At 46.1% G+C, this 15,597-nt stretch overlaps 1 protein-coding gene across 1 annotated transcript in view; it reads right to left on the reverse strand.

Moving 5' to 3' along the window:
- ABCA4 (ATP binding cassette subfamily A member 4) overlaps positions 1-15,597 on the reverse strand; it is a 120,307-nt gene that overhangs the window by 17,322 nt on the left and 87,388 nt on the right. Inside the window, exons 31-38 of the mRNA XM_016209832.2 lie at positions 12,417-12,511; positions 10,894-10,926; positions 9,194-9,299; positions 8,998-9,072; positions 8,580-8,749; positions 6,832-7,009; positions 3,102-3,217; positions 1,932-2,079 (exon numbers count right to left, since the gene is read on the reverse strand). Coding sequence (XP_016065318.2) covers positions 1,932-2,079; positions 3,102-3,217; positions 6,832-7,009; positions 8,580-8,749; positions 8,998-9,072; positions 9,194-9,299; positions 10,894-10,926; positions 12,417-12,511 — 921 coding nt within the window. The remainder of the gene's footprint in view (positions 1-1,931; positions 2,080-3,101; positions 3,218-6,831; positions 7,010-8,579; positions 8,750-8,997; positions 9,073-9,193; positions 9,300-10,893; positions 10,927-12,416; positions 12,512-15,597) is intronic.

Consider the following 15,597-nt stretch of genomic DNA (forward strand, 5'->3'; position numbering starts at 1 on the left):
CAAGGACTGGGTCCCAATCATTTGGTGTCCTTCCTGAATACCTTGTACAATGATTAGCTCGTAGTAGGCACTTCATTATTTATTAAATGGGCTAATAAAATTCTACTTATCCCAGGCCAGGCTCAAATTGAATTTCCTCCACCAAGATTCTCCTGACCCCTGCAGCCCAGCTCTTTTGGACCTACTCTGATCTTTGCGTGTTATGTGTCTTGCCACTCTCATGTTTTGTCATATGGGATGTTGTATCCTTAGGTTTGTATCGATTCCTAAATTGGTGTGCAGGTCATTTCCTGACTGGAAAGGGAGTTCTCGAAGGGCAGTGTGAGCGGGTCATGCTTGTTTATATCCGTACTTGTCCACATCCATTGCGTGGTGATCGCTTACTTGACACCTTTTGACTGCCTAGGGACATCAGCTGCTGGGACCTGGGGAGCCTCCTCCAGGATGCTGGGTATTTCTGCAGCATCTGTCTGATAATTTATGTGAAAGCAACCAGCTTTTATGCAAGGGAGGAGGGTGTGCTCGATAAATGTTGGCTAAATGAGTGCATCTGGCAGGAGGGAAATGTTTTGAATTGCTTTAAGCTTACCATTTAATTATTCTGAAGTAACACACTCCCTTAGGACTTAGTGGGCTGGGAGCCTGTGACAAAAACAGCTCAGAAGAGCAGCCTTTTCGGTCTGCCAAGATGCTCCGGCCATTGCGGGGACGGGTGAGTGGGGTGGCATCGGGAGGGGAGTCTGTGTTCTCATCGACCTCCCTTTTGTGATCTGACTGTGACGTGGTGTATTTTATCAGTCATGAGATAGAAGTGGGGGGGGGGGTTGTTCTTCACTTAGTGGCCACAGAAAGCCTGTCAGGGTTTGGGAAAGAGTCACTGTCAGGAAGCCAGGAGACTGGGTGGTTAGTGCAGACTGGCCTTGGGTCCTCCCAGCAGGGCCCAGATGCAGGAGTGGGGCCAGGGGGCAGGCTGCAGGGTGGCAGAGCAGATCGCTGGCTGGTGCCTACCCTCTGAACTGCAAAGACCTAAAAAGGGAAGGAAAGGCTAGAGAGGCCGCCAGGGACACAGGCACATGGGCGATACCACCAACCCTTGGAGTGTTCCCAGGACAGCCATGGTCAGGGATCGGACACAGCAGGCTGCGAGCAAAGATAGCCGCTGCCATCGTGTTTAGGAACTGGTCTGGCCACTTTGTCCTGGGTAAAGAGAAGTCTGGGGGGGGTTTCGGATGGGACAACTGGACTTTACAGGTCATAAAATGACTCATTCAACATGATAAATTCCTAACTCTATCCTCAGGATTAATTTTCATGTAGAATGATATATATTACTCTGCTAGGATTTGCATAAGAAAGTGGAGAAAGACTACATATGGTTCACTTATATGTCTCCAGAGCTCATCAGAAACTCAAATGAAAGGTTGCCTCTGGAGAAGGGAACTAGGTGATTGCAAAATAAGAGTAGGAAGGAGACTTTTCAATGTATGCCTTTTGGCTCCCTTTAAATTTTGAAATCACATGAATGCTGCATGTGTGTGTGTGTGTGTGTGTGTGTGTGTGTGTGTGTGTGTATAAAACATAACACCCAAAGTCCTCAAGAGAACCTTCTTGAAGGAGTAAGAAGGATCATAAAAGGTCATTTATAGCTTGAAAATGAGCTCGGAAAACAATGACACTAGTGCACACACATGAATTTAAGGAATTTTTAAAAAGAAAGAAGAGGGGAGGGAGGGAGGGAGGGAGGGAGGGAGGGAGGGAGGGAGGGAGGGAGGGAGGGAGGGAGGGAGGGAGGGAGGGAGGGAGGGAGGGAGGGAAGTCATTTATGCACTGAGCTTGTCCAGACACAGCACTGGCCCATGGCTCTGCTTGACCATCACATACTCTCCAGCATCCTGGTCATCAGACAAGGAAGCCAAGAAAGTCATGCTTACCTGGTTTTTCTCAAATAATTCCAAGGTGAAGGTGACGGCACTGCTGTTGATGCCAATGAAGAGATTAACACAAGACAAGGCCACGTAGGCAGTGCTGGGGACATCAAACAGGAAGGATGCTGGGTACATCATGGGGATGACTGCCCATCTGTATGAATGACACAGCTCAGTGGGACGGAGTGCCAATTTCCACTCCATCTGCTGTACCCTTGGATATAATGCATTCCCCTCACACAGCAGGTGATGTGTTTGAACTGGTGGGAGTCCCAGGAAGACCAAAGAGATACTCTACTCCTTGGTCTCAATTAAAATCTTTGACTTGAGATTATAATGCCTTCCCTGACCATCTCATGGGGGTTTTTTGAGGAACAAATGGGATGGTAACTGTGAATGTACATAAATTACAAAGCCTGGTACAGTGCACAGGAGCACTGTTTACCCTGCAATGCTTTGTACTCTGGTCTGGATCAGCAAAGCTGAGCCGACATCTCAATAGGATCATTGTCACAGTTCACTGGAGCTGACATGTCACAAACATGCTGGTTCCTGAATTCTCTTTTCAATACAGATAAATGGAGACCATTGTTCCAGTAAGACTCTACTGGCCCACATAGGAAGGGCCAGGTATCATTATCTCCACTTTACAGATAATGAAACTGAGGCCAAGATGAGGTATATTTCTTGTCCAGGGTAAACATGTAGTATGTGGTAGGGCTGGACATAAGATGCATGCTTTGCTCTATAATTCCACTGAATTTAATCTCTGTGACCTCCTTGGGCCCTGACTCAGGAACAGCTTTTCAGCTGGAGTTTTCTACTGTGTGCACGTAACTCTTGGCCAGTACAGATGGAGACACTGAGATGGACAGATTGGCTACAGAGAAAGTAGAATTGCAGGTGGTCAAGAAACAGGGGAGTGATAGAGTCTCAGAATTTGGTTACACACAGTTTAAATGGAAGGAGATTCAGGCCATGTGGGCGTCTCCATTGTCCCTGAGTGGACTGAGCCTCAGGAACACCTCCATGCATGAAGTCAGAGAGAGAGACCAGACAGGTCTCTGGTCAGGCTGAAGCTAACCTTGCCACCAGAAACCCCGGGTTCTGCCAGGAGCTCACGCCCCTCCACTGGCTTCCCTTTCGGTGCATTAGCTAACAGCCCACACAACTCACCCGTACAACATGAGCAGTGCAACAAGGGCAGGAAGATTGTTTGGAGAAGTGTAGGCTTTCTTCTGAAACGCGACGAAAATGCCCACCACCAGTGCAGCACTCACAGCATAATTCATCTTGAAGAGAGAAGAGGAGAGCAAGGCGCTTTACCCCCTGGACCTCTGTCTCCTATCTGCCTAATGAGGACTGGGCAGCTCCTCTAGTACATATGGGCTGGAATTCTGATTCTATTTGTCTAAACACTTCTTGGTTAGCAAACATGTTAAGTTGTCCCTAGTCTTCCTACCCTACTCTACCTCCCTGTGTAAGGGACCTTCAGCCTGTATCTTTTAAAAGAATGAATTATAAAATTCTACCTGATCTCTCACTCTCCCTTTCTAATTGATCATGAAGTCCTATTGATTCTACTTTCTAAGTATGTCTCCAGAATTCAGAAAAACTTAAGATAGAGTCCCTGGCCTCACAAGCTCAAATAAATTATATCCTTTCATTGCTTCCTCCCTTCTCTTCTCTTCCTACACATCAGTCCTAAAGCCATTAGGATGGACAGGGAAAGATGGGCAGCCCTGATGGGGTCAGCGGTGGAGTCACAGGGTGAGACCCCAAGAAGGTGAGAAGGGTGTCTCACAGAGGGTGGGCTAGCAGGGTGTGGGAGCCCCCAGTGGGGTGAGGAGGGTGTTGGCCTGGTGTGGGGTATCAGAGCCAGAGTGGAATGAGGACTTCCACGTGGAATCAGCTGGGGCAGGGAGAGGAGGGTGTCCACACGGCGGAGGGGATGGTGGCAGAGATGGGAGGCTTATTACATTTAGGTGTATTGCTCAGGTAGGTAATGAGCTGGGGGTGATAGAGGTTTGTGTATCACTCATAGAGAAGGCAGTTACAAATATGGAAAACTGAAAGCCACAGTGAGCCTATGGTGCTGGATTAGAACTAGAGGTTTTAGTGAGCCCACAGTGTTCAGCATATAGGTGGATAAATAGAGATGTAAATGTGTTTTTATTTATGTATATGCATATGTATCTCCCCTAGTTCTCTCCACTGAGAAGACCTGGAATCATTGAGACCTCGGGAGCATAGAACTTACCTAGCACCCAGATCTTGGTATTAAGGGCCATTTTCCACTGAAAGGAACCAGGGTTCCTTGGGGACACAGGTGATTCCAGGTAGGGCTGGGAGGAAGTGGAGGGTGAACCTGGAGCGTCTTGCTGTGCTGGAGAGCAAGGAGGTGCTCAAGGACCGTGGGGACAAGTCAAAGGAGGCATAAGCGAGCTTGAAAGGGCTCCCATTGGCCAAACTGGGGATAATTTGAGCATCAGGATAAATAATAATGATATGCAATTGCAATTCATGGACTAACACAGGAAAGATGACTCCATTTAGTTATAAATAAATAAATGAAAGAATGGAAAATTTGATAACAAACAGGATATTTACACAGCTTTAAAATACGTCCTCCCAAAATTCTTATTCATTATAAAAAAAAAAGTAACTTTACAGTGGAGAAGCTCAGCAGACACCACCTTCATCAAGTGGCCACCATCAGTAGAGGGACAAATTGAGAGCAGCGGCCGCCTGATAGGACGCAGTGAGAAGACAGAGCATCCCTTTGTGCTGCTGCTGCCGCCGCGGTAACCTGACCCTATCACAAGGCAACATCGGGCAAATCCAAACGGAGGGACATTCTGCAAAATAACTGTCCTGTGGTAGTCAAAAATGTCAAGGTCACGGGAGTCAAAGAACAACTGATGAAACATTCCAGGCTGAGGAAAACTGGGGAGACAGGACAACTACATTCAATGCACGATCCTGAGCTAGACCCTTTTCTACGACAGACATTATAAGGCAACTGACGAAACTTGATGGGGCCTGAGGGTTAGGTGGAGGTGGGGTATCGGTGTGCCTGAGCCAGAGGTGCTGCTGTGTGTGCCTGTGTGTGCGCACGTGGGAAGGAACATCTTACTGGGAAGTTACTCTCAAATGACTCTGAGGAACAGTTTTGAACGGTCTTTGCAACAATTCCGTAAGTTTGCTATTGTTTCAAAATTTAAAAGAGAGAAGCATGATGTAAATAAAAAGATAAGAATGTAAGATATCATGTGTGTGCTAAATGAATGATAGAAACAGTGAGTGCTCATTCACTCAATAACGACCCCCAGCCTGCGTTGCCTTCTTGCTACTGGCTAATGAGGGTGCTAAGGTCCAACACTATCGGTCCCAGAATTTGAATTCCAGCCTAGACTGAGTATTCCAGAGCATCAGGAAGCCTGCTAACGTCATGCCTGCCATTTTCTACCCTTCACTGGGGCGTCTACTTGGCTGGTATCACCTCCCACAGATACTAGTCCGTCCTATCCACATCTCCCTCCTTGGGCTCAGACATCTTTTTTTGTAGCCAGGCACATGCACAGGTCAGCCCCAGTGGTTAATTCTATTCCTTTTAAAAAATGTAGAGTGAAAAAATGAGCATGTTAATAACTTTTCAATGCAGGTGCGCCTAGCTCTTTTCATGTTCAAAGCACGAGGCCAATGCGGGCTCTGATAAGCGACGTTTTTGTCCAAAGTGAGGCTGTTGAATCTGACCTCCTCCCCACATGTTCATGAGTGTTTTTTCATACAGACAGAAAACAGAGGAAAGAATGTAGTTGTTACTGATAATTTCTGGTTTTGTATTGTTAAGTGGTGGCTGTTTAATAAGTCGAGTAAAATAAATAATGTCTCTAGGAATCCTTACTAAAAGTCATAGTGGAGAGGATGTTTGTGTGGGTCTCCTTCATGATGCATCTTATCACATGAATGGGGATTCACGTTAGTCAGAATGTTGAGATAAAACAAAGGATCTCATTGCCCAAGACACCCAGAATACCTGGAGTTGGTGTCACAATTATCTCTACTATAATATAACTAGGTCTTTGCTGCCAATTAGCTTTGACCCTGTGGCCTGTCATGAAGTACCCCATGCTGACCCCTCTCTGCCTCCTCCAACACTGGTTGTGAGAAGGGTGCCAGTCTCTGTTGATTTGCTAAACAATTTTTCTTCATTTTCCCTCATGTGATCGCTAACCTGATATAGTGAAGGTATGACTACTTTGGGAAATCAAAATAAGGCCAATAGGTAGGATTGCCAGATTTAGCAAATAAAAATATAGGAGCCTAGTTAAATTAGAATTTCAGGTAAACAACAAATAAATCTTTTAGTACAACTATATCCTATGCAATATTTGGGGATAAAACATACTTGTTCTAAAAATTCATTGTTTGTCTGAAGTTCAAATTTAACAGGGTGTCCTATATTTATCTGGTGACTCTGCCACAGGGGAAGTTCCATCCTTACTTTTTTGGGGGTGGGGCAGGATTTAAGAAGGGGATGTGGGTGAAAGTCTGATGGATATTACTTCTCCAGCCCCAGATTATTCTCAGGAAGGCCAGCCTCATTCCCGAAGTGCAGTAATTATTGGATGGGTCAGAAGGCCCCTTGAAGCAGGGCACACACAGCTCCCACTCAGCAGTTAAACTGAGCCCTACAGTCTTCCCTAGCTTGAGGCTCCTAGTTCTGTGCCTTTCTAAGAAGATGTCAACAGACAGCAGACACACAAGGCCCTTGGCACAGCACCTTCCAGCAGTCCTGGCTGTGTAAGAGTCCCACCCTGCCGTGTCCCTCAATCAGAGCAGACACAAATGCCCACCCCTTAGGCCAAGGGAGGTGAGAGAGGCACCGTGACCTGCCACTTACTATGTCCCAGAGGAAGTTAGTTAGCCAGTAGATTGTGGGGCTCACTCCGCTGACAAACTGGAGGTGCTTGGCTTTGTTCACTCTCTCCTGGATCAAATAAAGAACAAAGCTGGCTGGGATGAAGGACATGGCGAAAATAACGCAGATGGCAACCACAGCATCCACGGAAGTGGTCAGCCTGCAGCAGGACAGGAGACAGGGAGGGAGAGGTGAGGAAGGAGCAGCAGATGCCAAAGAAAAACAAAGCCAGGCTCTGGGGAGGCTCACCCAGTCCTGTAGAACCCCCTTCCCAGCCTGATGTTGATCATTTCACTCAACTGTCTTAACCTAGGTCAAGGTTAAGTGGATATTTTTCGGTTTTCTGTTCCATGTCAATGTTGAATATTGTTTAATGTTAATATGAAAGTTGAGATAAACTTTTTTATTACCTTTTCAAATTATTTATTGATGGGTAGAGAAATGGATTTTTATACTAATATCATATACTGCAATGCTCTTATCAGTTCTAATAATTTGTCTATAGCTTCTCTTGAATTTTCTAAGTAGACAGTCATATGGTCTGTAAAATTTATTTCTTTTGTTAAAAGAAGTAAATTATCTTGTGAGAACATGAAACACATCACAGCAGGGTGGAATGCTCATAAAGTAAGTTCAAGAGAGAAGAGAACAGGACAATTATGCAGGACTTGGCTCTCGTCACTCTTTCCTGGACCACGTAGAAGGCATCTGGCTAAGAGGGCAAGTGGGGGCTGAAATCCAAACTGAACTTCAGGTACAAGGCATGAGCCCTTGCATGGGACACAGCCCACCTAGAGAGACGAGCACCTTTAACCAATTTTCACAAGGGCACCATATGTGCCAGTCAGTATCCTTATAGAACTAGAAATAGCATGATCCACACAGTAATAAGCGTAGAGCAAATGACTGAAAGGGAAACACACAAAAATGTGCAGAGGAAATACCTTAAACTGTGTAGGGCTATGGATAAGAAGTTCTTAAAACTCTATTCTGTAAACTTTACTTAATGAACATATGCTATTTTATAATAAAAAAGGATTCCTATTTCAGATTTCAGATTCAAAAGACTTGGCAGGGCTGAGTGAGAATAAACACAGGACACACGATTCTTCCTCAGCTGAGGGCCTGGAGGGTGCCCCAAGGGCCTTGGGCCAACTTTGAGCCAATGACACTGGGCACGTGGAGGGCCCAGTGTCGAGGGCACTCAGACAGTCCTGGGATTGGAAAACAAGGAGCCTACCGCTTACTGGAAGTTTGCACTCACAAAGGCTACAAACATACTACAGATTGCACAGGACTGTTGTTTTATTGTCTGGAGTTGTGCAGTAAGGGCCTAAGCCTGAGGAAGGCGAGGATCTGCCAATGTCTCCGCAGCCTGAGGGAAATGACCGGAATCTGAGATAATTCCTGCCGAGGAGACGAAAGATTTACTGAACTCTCCCAGCTGCCGGCATCATTCACATACTGCAAAGGAGGAAACTTGTGGGAGCTCCAGGCGCAAGTTCTTACCAGGAGCCACAAGGGAACGGAACCAAATCCATGCTTGCTTTCCTAATAAATCAGAGAAAGGATGGCCGGGCAGTCTGGTCCACAAAGCCCTGGAAGTCATGCTCATGCTGGCCGGTTAAACAACCTTGCCATCCAGCTCCTCTTCGGGAGGATCCGCTCGGGTCTCCAAAGAGGGGCGGGGGCGACCAGAAATCTGGGGAGCCGGGGCCCCGCTGGCTTACACCGTAATCTCCGAGAGCTGCTCCTTGGTCAGGTTCAGGGGCTGGCTTAGGGCGGTGATGCCGTACTCCTCGGGGTCCCTGTCCGGGTGCAGGCTGGCTCGTAGGATGGCGTTTCGGGCCACGTTGAGAAAGGCGACCATGGCGTGCCAGCCCTTGTTGTTAAACCACACCTGGAGGGCAGAGACGGGCTCCCTCAGGCCCGACGTGACCCTGAGGCCCTGTGCTAACAGCTGTTTAAAGGAAAAATGGGTGCAGGAAAAGGAATGCGAGGGGGAGGAAGGGTTTGGCAGCTGGAAGACATTCCGTGCTAGATTTCAACTGCAGATGCGATGGGATTTCATCAAGCTGGGAAAATAAAAATAAAGTCACCGGCTCACGCGGATTTTTAGCTCTAGGGCAGATCACGCAGGGCCAGTACCTTAATGTTGTCTTCCGTTTCTAGATGTCTAAGGAAAGCAGGCATTTCTTGAGCGGCCTCTCCGGTGACAGGGCCCTAGAAAACCATAATGGACAAGCAAGAGGGTTTTGATTTTCAGTCCTAACGCTCCGAATTTCTGTTTCATAATAACTGGTGCGTGGGAAGTCCTACCCAAACCTGCAGTCTGTTTACATACCGCGCTCACATTCATCATCTGGCCGAGGTCCCTCAGAAATCCAACAAGTGCCTCCCCAGTGATGGGGAGAACCGGCAGCTTTCCCCCGATGGAAATTCCTCCGTACCTGACAAGGAGCAAGAAGTCCTGAGATCAGTGCCGTGAACCATGTCTGTGGGGCTTCATGCTCGCCAGCAGTTCTGTTTCTCTAGGGAAATGTGTACTCTGGGGAAACTGTCTGCACTAGTGAGCAACGTGGCTCCACTTTACAAACCTAGTTTTCATGCTTCCTCGTTGCTTCCAGATAGATGAGTTCTCACCCCTAGGAACTTGGTCTCTGCTGACCTTTCCAACCCTCCTCATGCCTTCCCTTGAGTGGCAAATCCCGGCCACGTCCAATCACATGCAGAGCTGCCAATGGCCTGGGTTGCCTCTGCAAGGCTTCTAGCTTCTCAGGGCTGCCTTTCCCTTTCTTTTTTTTCTTTTTTTTTTAAAAATATATCTTTATTGATTTCAGAGAGAGTACAGGAGAGGGAGAGAGAGATAGAAACATCAATGACGAGAGAGTCACTGATCGAGCCCACAACCCAGACATGTGCCGTGATCGGGAATCGAACCCCGATCTCCTGGATCCTAGGTTGCTGCTCAACTGCTGAGCCACTCCCGGCCGGGCTGCCTTTCCCTTTCTTGAGTATCAGGACAACTCCGAGTCATCTGTCATATGTCACCTTCTCTTTAAAGTCTTCCCTGACTCTTCTCTTCATCCAAACAACAATTCCTCTCCTGAGCCATGTCTATATTTTAAAGGTACTTCAGGTAGCACTGGACCCACCTTGATCTAATCAGGACCAGTCTTGCTGTGCCCAGCTCTCCATGCCTCTCAACGCCACCCCTTCCTCAGGTAGCCCTCACCATCTCCTGCCTTGACTCAAGCTCTAGCTCCTTACTGAGGTCTTAGTCTTGGGTCTCCCACTCCTAGCCCATCTTCCACAGTGCTCTGGACGTCTCCAGTGATCGTGCTCAAACCCAGATCTTGGAAGGCCACTCTGGCTTAAAACCTTTCAATGGCAGGATAAAAGCCAAACTCTTTTCCAAATGAAATTAATTTGCTAAACTTTATTTTTCAGGCATTCAAATTGTGCTCCCGCCCCAACCTTCTGCTTCAGCTGAGGATTCATATTCTCTCCAGAAAGCAACTCTAAAAGCTGGATCTCACTTTTATGGTCTAGAATCAAGTCAGCATCAGCTCTGCATTCATTCTAGAGGCCTGTTGCCAAGGGAGCTTGGAAGGTCAGCTCACTCTTAGAATATCCTTGGAGGATTCTCCAAACCTCTGGAACCATTCAAGTGATGTGAGTATGGGGCTGGGCCAGACTCCCAACAGCTTACAACAAATAACTGCCAGGGCTTAGGTCACATGACCTCTCATTAGTATTGTAAACTGTTATATGCTTGGAGCTTTTAGAGCCTCCTGTGAGTGAGAAGGCTCTGGGACAACTCTTCAGGGAATATCACTTCCCACCTATGTCCTCCATGGAGATCCACCGCTGGGCACCTGCTGGGTCCAGGGTGTATCTAGCCACATGTCCTTCAGGACATGTCCTGTAACTTCTCAGCAAGTACAGAACATTCCATCTACTTGCTTCGAGGTGTGGCTTTCTTCTGTGCATTTTAAATAGATAAATTTGAGATTTTAATTTCTTATAAAAATAGTTTCTTACCTCTGTTCGTTGACCCAGAATTTGCTCTTTAAGCTGAAAGTGAAAGCAGATCATGCAATGAATCCCACAAGCACAGCAGTATTAACTTTCCTTCCCAAACACTCATTGGGGTGTCCAGTCTTCAGGGGCATTTCTGCATTTCCTGATACCCAAGCAACGTGGAAACCTCCCAGCCTAGGAGCCCAGGGAATACACCTGCAGGTAAAGGACTGATGTTTTTCACTCCTGGCTCTTCAAGTCTCATCTCACATGCTGGGCTTTCTGGGTGGCCCTGTTGTCAGGTGATTTGTCAGACCATCTGGAGCCAGGTAATATAGCAACTATCGTGCCAGTGTGGAGTGAAGGCTAAAACCCTCCTCTCTTCTACCTGCACAAATAAGGCTCTAATAATCACCTGCACACTTGGGGGAAGTTCTGACTCACTCCAAGCCCAGAGTTCAGAGACTGACTTCCAGCCAAATGGATAAAAAGACAAGATATGAGACAACAAGATGCCAACTGCAGACCTCATAGGTCAGGCCCACGAACTATCATTATCATCAAGCACAAAATCCAAAATTCCATGTTGTAAACTTGCTGCTGAGAACAAAGTTTGGGGTGGCTGTTGTTTATCCCATTATCTGCTTTTCCTTTTGGGCATGGATGGCATTCTTTATTTTGCTAACGGCTGGCTTGGCACTGCCTTATCTGCAGCTGCTTTCACCACCTGCAGTGTGTTCTAGTTAATTGGGTCCATTTACTCTTTGTGCATGGCTCTGGTAGGGGAGGCAACTGAAAGTACTATTAAAATTAGACAGTTTGTTTTATTTTACAGCCCTGGAGCACGTGGGGCCTGGATCGGAGTTCCCTGTGATGCCATTTCAGCAGCACGCTCTTGTCAAGCTGCTCGCTCTGATAGGAGCTGCTAAAGCCAGTCCACCCCCAGCTGGGGACTGATAACAGCTGCTGAGCTGGGAGAGGTGGACACTTGTAGAAGGGCTCACAGGCATATTAAAGGGCAGTGCTACCAATGGTAATTTACAGGTAGACTATGGCAGGTGCAATGGACCTGGCCACACGGTGGGCTCCCTCAGATACTACACCACTGCCTCTGTCCTGTCTTGGGCTATTTTTTTACTTTCTGCTTTTTGCCTCTTACGCCTCTGTCTTGTTTCTTTGCCCTCTACCTTTCCCCCTTTACTCTCCCTCCTCCCTCCAAACTTTGTTTCTTTTTCTTAACTAGTTAAAATATGAGGCTGCATTATTAGATAAATCCTATACATGTTTTACTTTACTTTAGTAGTGCATGGGTTAATCATTAAGATTGTTCAGTCTAAACAAAATAAAAAAGTACACTTAAGTTGTATTTTACTTGCATATGTCTCGATGACTTTTTCTGTTGGGTGAGGACCTTAAATTAGGAAAAAGAAAACAATTCCACTGCCCTGATTGTTGCTAAGTCATGAGAGAAAATTACCTTCTGCCTTTAGTTAATAGTTTCCACAGGGAGCCAGGATGAAAAGCACAACGGGGTCTCTTCTTACCTGCTTAGTATAAGAGCGGGATACGTTTTTACTAAGAAGTCGGAGATGTTCCTGTCTGTGAGGTCTTGTAGGATTTCAGTGCTGCGCTGTATCCTCTGAGGCAACGAGACATTGGTGTTAGTTACTTTGGAATTTGAGGCTTTACAGTTTGTGAAACGGCTTGTTCACCAAAAGTTACGTTAGCTGCTGTGTCCCAGCACCCAGCGCAGCGCCTGGGATATAGCTGAAACAATAAATTTGTGATACGAGTGCAAGAATTCAAATAGGACCTTACAATTTATAAAATCACCTTCAAAATACATCTAGGACTAGAAGCTGGTTCATCAAAAGGCTTTGGAGAATTCAAAAGAGCACGAGTCTGGCCACCAGGGGGCAATAGTACTTAAAATTTGGGAACATGTAATGTTCGTTTAATTTCAGGGTCAGTCATGAACCTTGGGTGTCAAGGGTGTCAACCAAAGGAAGCTGAGAAAATTTTGGTGGCTTTGGAACCACCGTCATCACACACCAGGCTTCTCATTTTTATTCACTTTCTATCTCCTCCCTTTTTCTCATTTTCCTTCCTTCACCTCGTTCCTCTCTCTGATGCTAGACGGAGAACTAGCAGCTACAGAACGCTGTGTGCAGGTGCTGTGTTAAATGCTCTAGTACATTATAATATATCCCTTAATCCCCACACCCTTATGAGAGAGGAATTATTACTGTGATTTGCAGACAGAGAAAGAGGGGCTCAGAAAGGTTGGCTAACTTGCACCAGGTGCAGAACTTGTAGGTGGTTAACATCGGATTTGAACCTACTTCTGTCTGACTCCACAGCCCTCACCCTCCACTCCTTCACCCTGCTTCTCAGGCTGAGGATGGCACCCAGGGGAACTGCAATGCTCTCCGGGTAGGATCTAGGCTGGAACAATTGCTGGTGCCTGGGAAGTTTATGATAAATTGTTTTCTAAAAATTCTGTTAAATAAAATCCTCCTATAACTTTAAGTCTATGAATTCTAGAAGTCAGGGTAAAGCATGTCCACCTGAGGAGCCACCATCACTTGAAGAATGTGAGAACAGGATGGGACCCTACAGAAGACTGCATCCACCATCCAGTTTTCCACATGAGGACAATTTCCCACCTCTGAACCAAGCCCCAACCCATGCCTCTGGCTTAATTCCAGGCTGAATGGGACAGTGTGTTTGAGCAAGTGGACGTACGTATGAGTGTGTGGGCGGGGGGGGGGGAGAGAGAAAGGAAGTAGCTCCTGTGCAGATTTGTGATGTTAAATGTGTTTTGCTCCCAAGAGAGACATGAATGATAGTGAGGAAATGCCCATGTGAAAGAAAAATCACAGGAACTGGTTTGTCTGTTTCCAGGACTTTGGCTGTAAGTGGCCTGTTAAATTTTTTTTCCCCAGGGACTAACCACTGAAAATAAGTTTTTATAAGCTAGACAGGCAGGCTTGAAGTTAGGATTCACTGAGGAAATGAATCTCCGCATAGCTACTCCTGGCCTTCCCTCCCTGCTCTAGCCAAATCCTCAGTGTGAGAACTCTCCGTCCCAGTGCTGGATGCATTCAAGTAGAAGCAGCCACGGGGCCTCTTTTGGGGTCGCTGTGATGCTGGGGTGGCTGAGTTATGATTCAAAGGGAAAATATATTGCTTGAGAAATAGAAAGGCATATGCTTTTAGCATGTGAAAAAAGAGAAAGATAGAGCACTCATAAACACAGAATCGTTTACAAGCCAGGAGCCGGAATTGATGCTATGGCCAAATTTAGTTGTCTCCCATGACCTGCTCTGCCCTTCTGCCATTGGCCATACTAATAGGCTTTTTGTTGGGTACAAGGTCACCCAGAATAAAGACTATGGTTCCCAGGCTCCCTTGACTTTTGATGCTGGCCAGTGATGTATAAGTGTGGTAGCATCTTGAAATCTTCCTAGAAGACAGCATATCTGCATACTCTGCCCTCTCTTTTCATTCACCCCTCTTCCATTCCGTGGCCTGGAAAGTCGATTTTGCCACCTTGGCCAATGAGGTTGAGGTCTATTTACCATGGAGAAGCAGCAAAACAGAGTGCCACGGACCACCTGCATAAACTTTTACGGGGGAGGGAAACACAGCGTCTTATTTTATCCACTGTTAGTTTAGGGTTGTCATCATTGAGTTGAACGTAATTCTAAATAACACAATCTCCTTACCCACATTATTTCATTGAATTCTCATATAATGTTATGAAATAAATTAGTTATCCCCAATTTATAAGTGAGGAAATTAAGGTTAAGAGAAGCAAGTAACCAGCCATGGCTCTCTGATGCCCATGCCTGTGCTCTTGCCACTGTGCCACGCTGCCTCTCTGGGGACCATTCATTCACTGGCAAATCATTACAGATGGCGCCTTCTGTCTCTGAAAGCCCTGGGAGAGGCTCACTGTGATACATTCTGGAGTTCAGAACACCCAAAAGAGGATGCTGCTCAGAGCTGAGATTGTTGATGTCCCTGCAAAACATAGGTTGTTGGCTGTGTGCGTGTGCATGTGTGTGTTGGTACAATTAAGATTGCTAATAAGTGTGCAAATACATATGCATTTGAATGGACACTACAACATTGTTTATAATGGAGAAAAATTGAAAATCCACAGGGCCAACAATGAGAGATTAGTTAAATAACTTTAAGTAAATCCAAATAGTGGGAAAGTATACAGGCATTAAAAACAATGATGTAGATGCATATTGACATGGGCATATGTTCATAATATGCTATTAAGTGAAACTAGAAGGTTTCAAGACAGCATTTTGAATATAAGCCAGTTTGAATCGACAAAAGCCAAATGTTATTGGTGATTATTTCCAAGTGATTAGATGATTTTCTTCTTCTGACTTATCTGTATTTTCTAATTTTCCTATAATGAGCATGCATGACTTGTATTATGTTTCAATACTTAAAGATATTTTCTTACTAGATTGCATAGGAAGTGTCTGGTGGAAGATGAAGCTATTGGTCAATGACTTCCCCCAAGCGGCAAGACAGGGTGCTATGGAAGCCCTGCTGAGAACACCCAGGAACCTTCTTTTAGTCCTGCACTCAGCTGTCAATTTTAAATGTTATTTGGCCAGAGGGTTGGGGGACACAACATATTTTACCCATCCCCTGCTGTCGCAGGCAGATTCAGGGCCTCTGGGTTCCCATGGAGGGTGG

The sequence above is a fragment of the Miniopterus natalensis genome, chromosome 9, assembly GCF_054644295.1.
Source record: "Miniopterus natalensis isolate mMinNat1 chromosome 9, mMinNat1.hap1, whole genome shotgun sequence".
Classification (NCBI taxonomy): Eukaryota; Metazoa; Chordata; class Mammalia; order Chiroptera; family Miniopteridae; genus Miniopterus; species Miniopterus natalensis.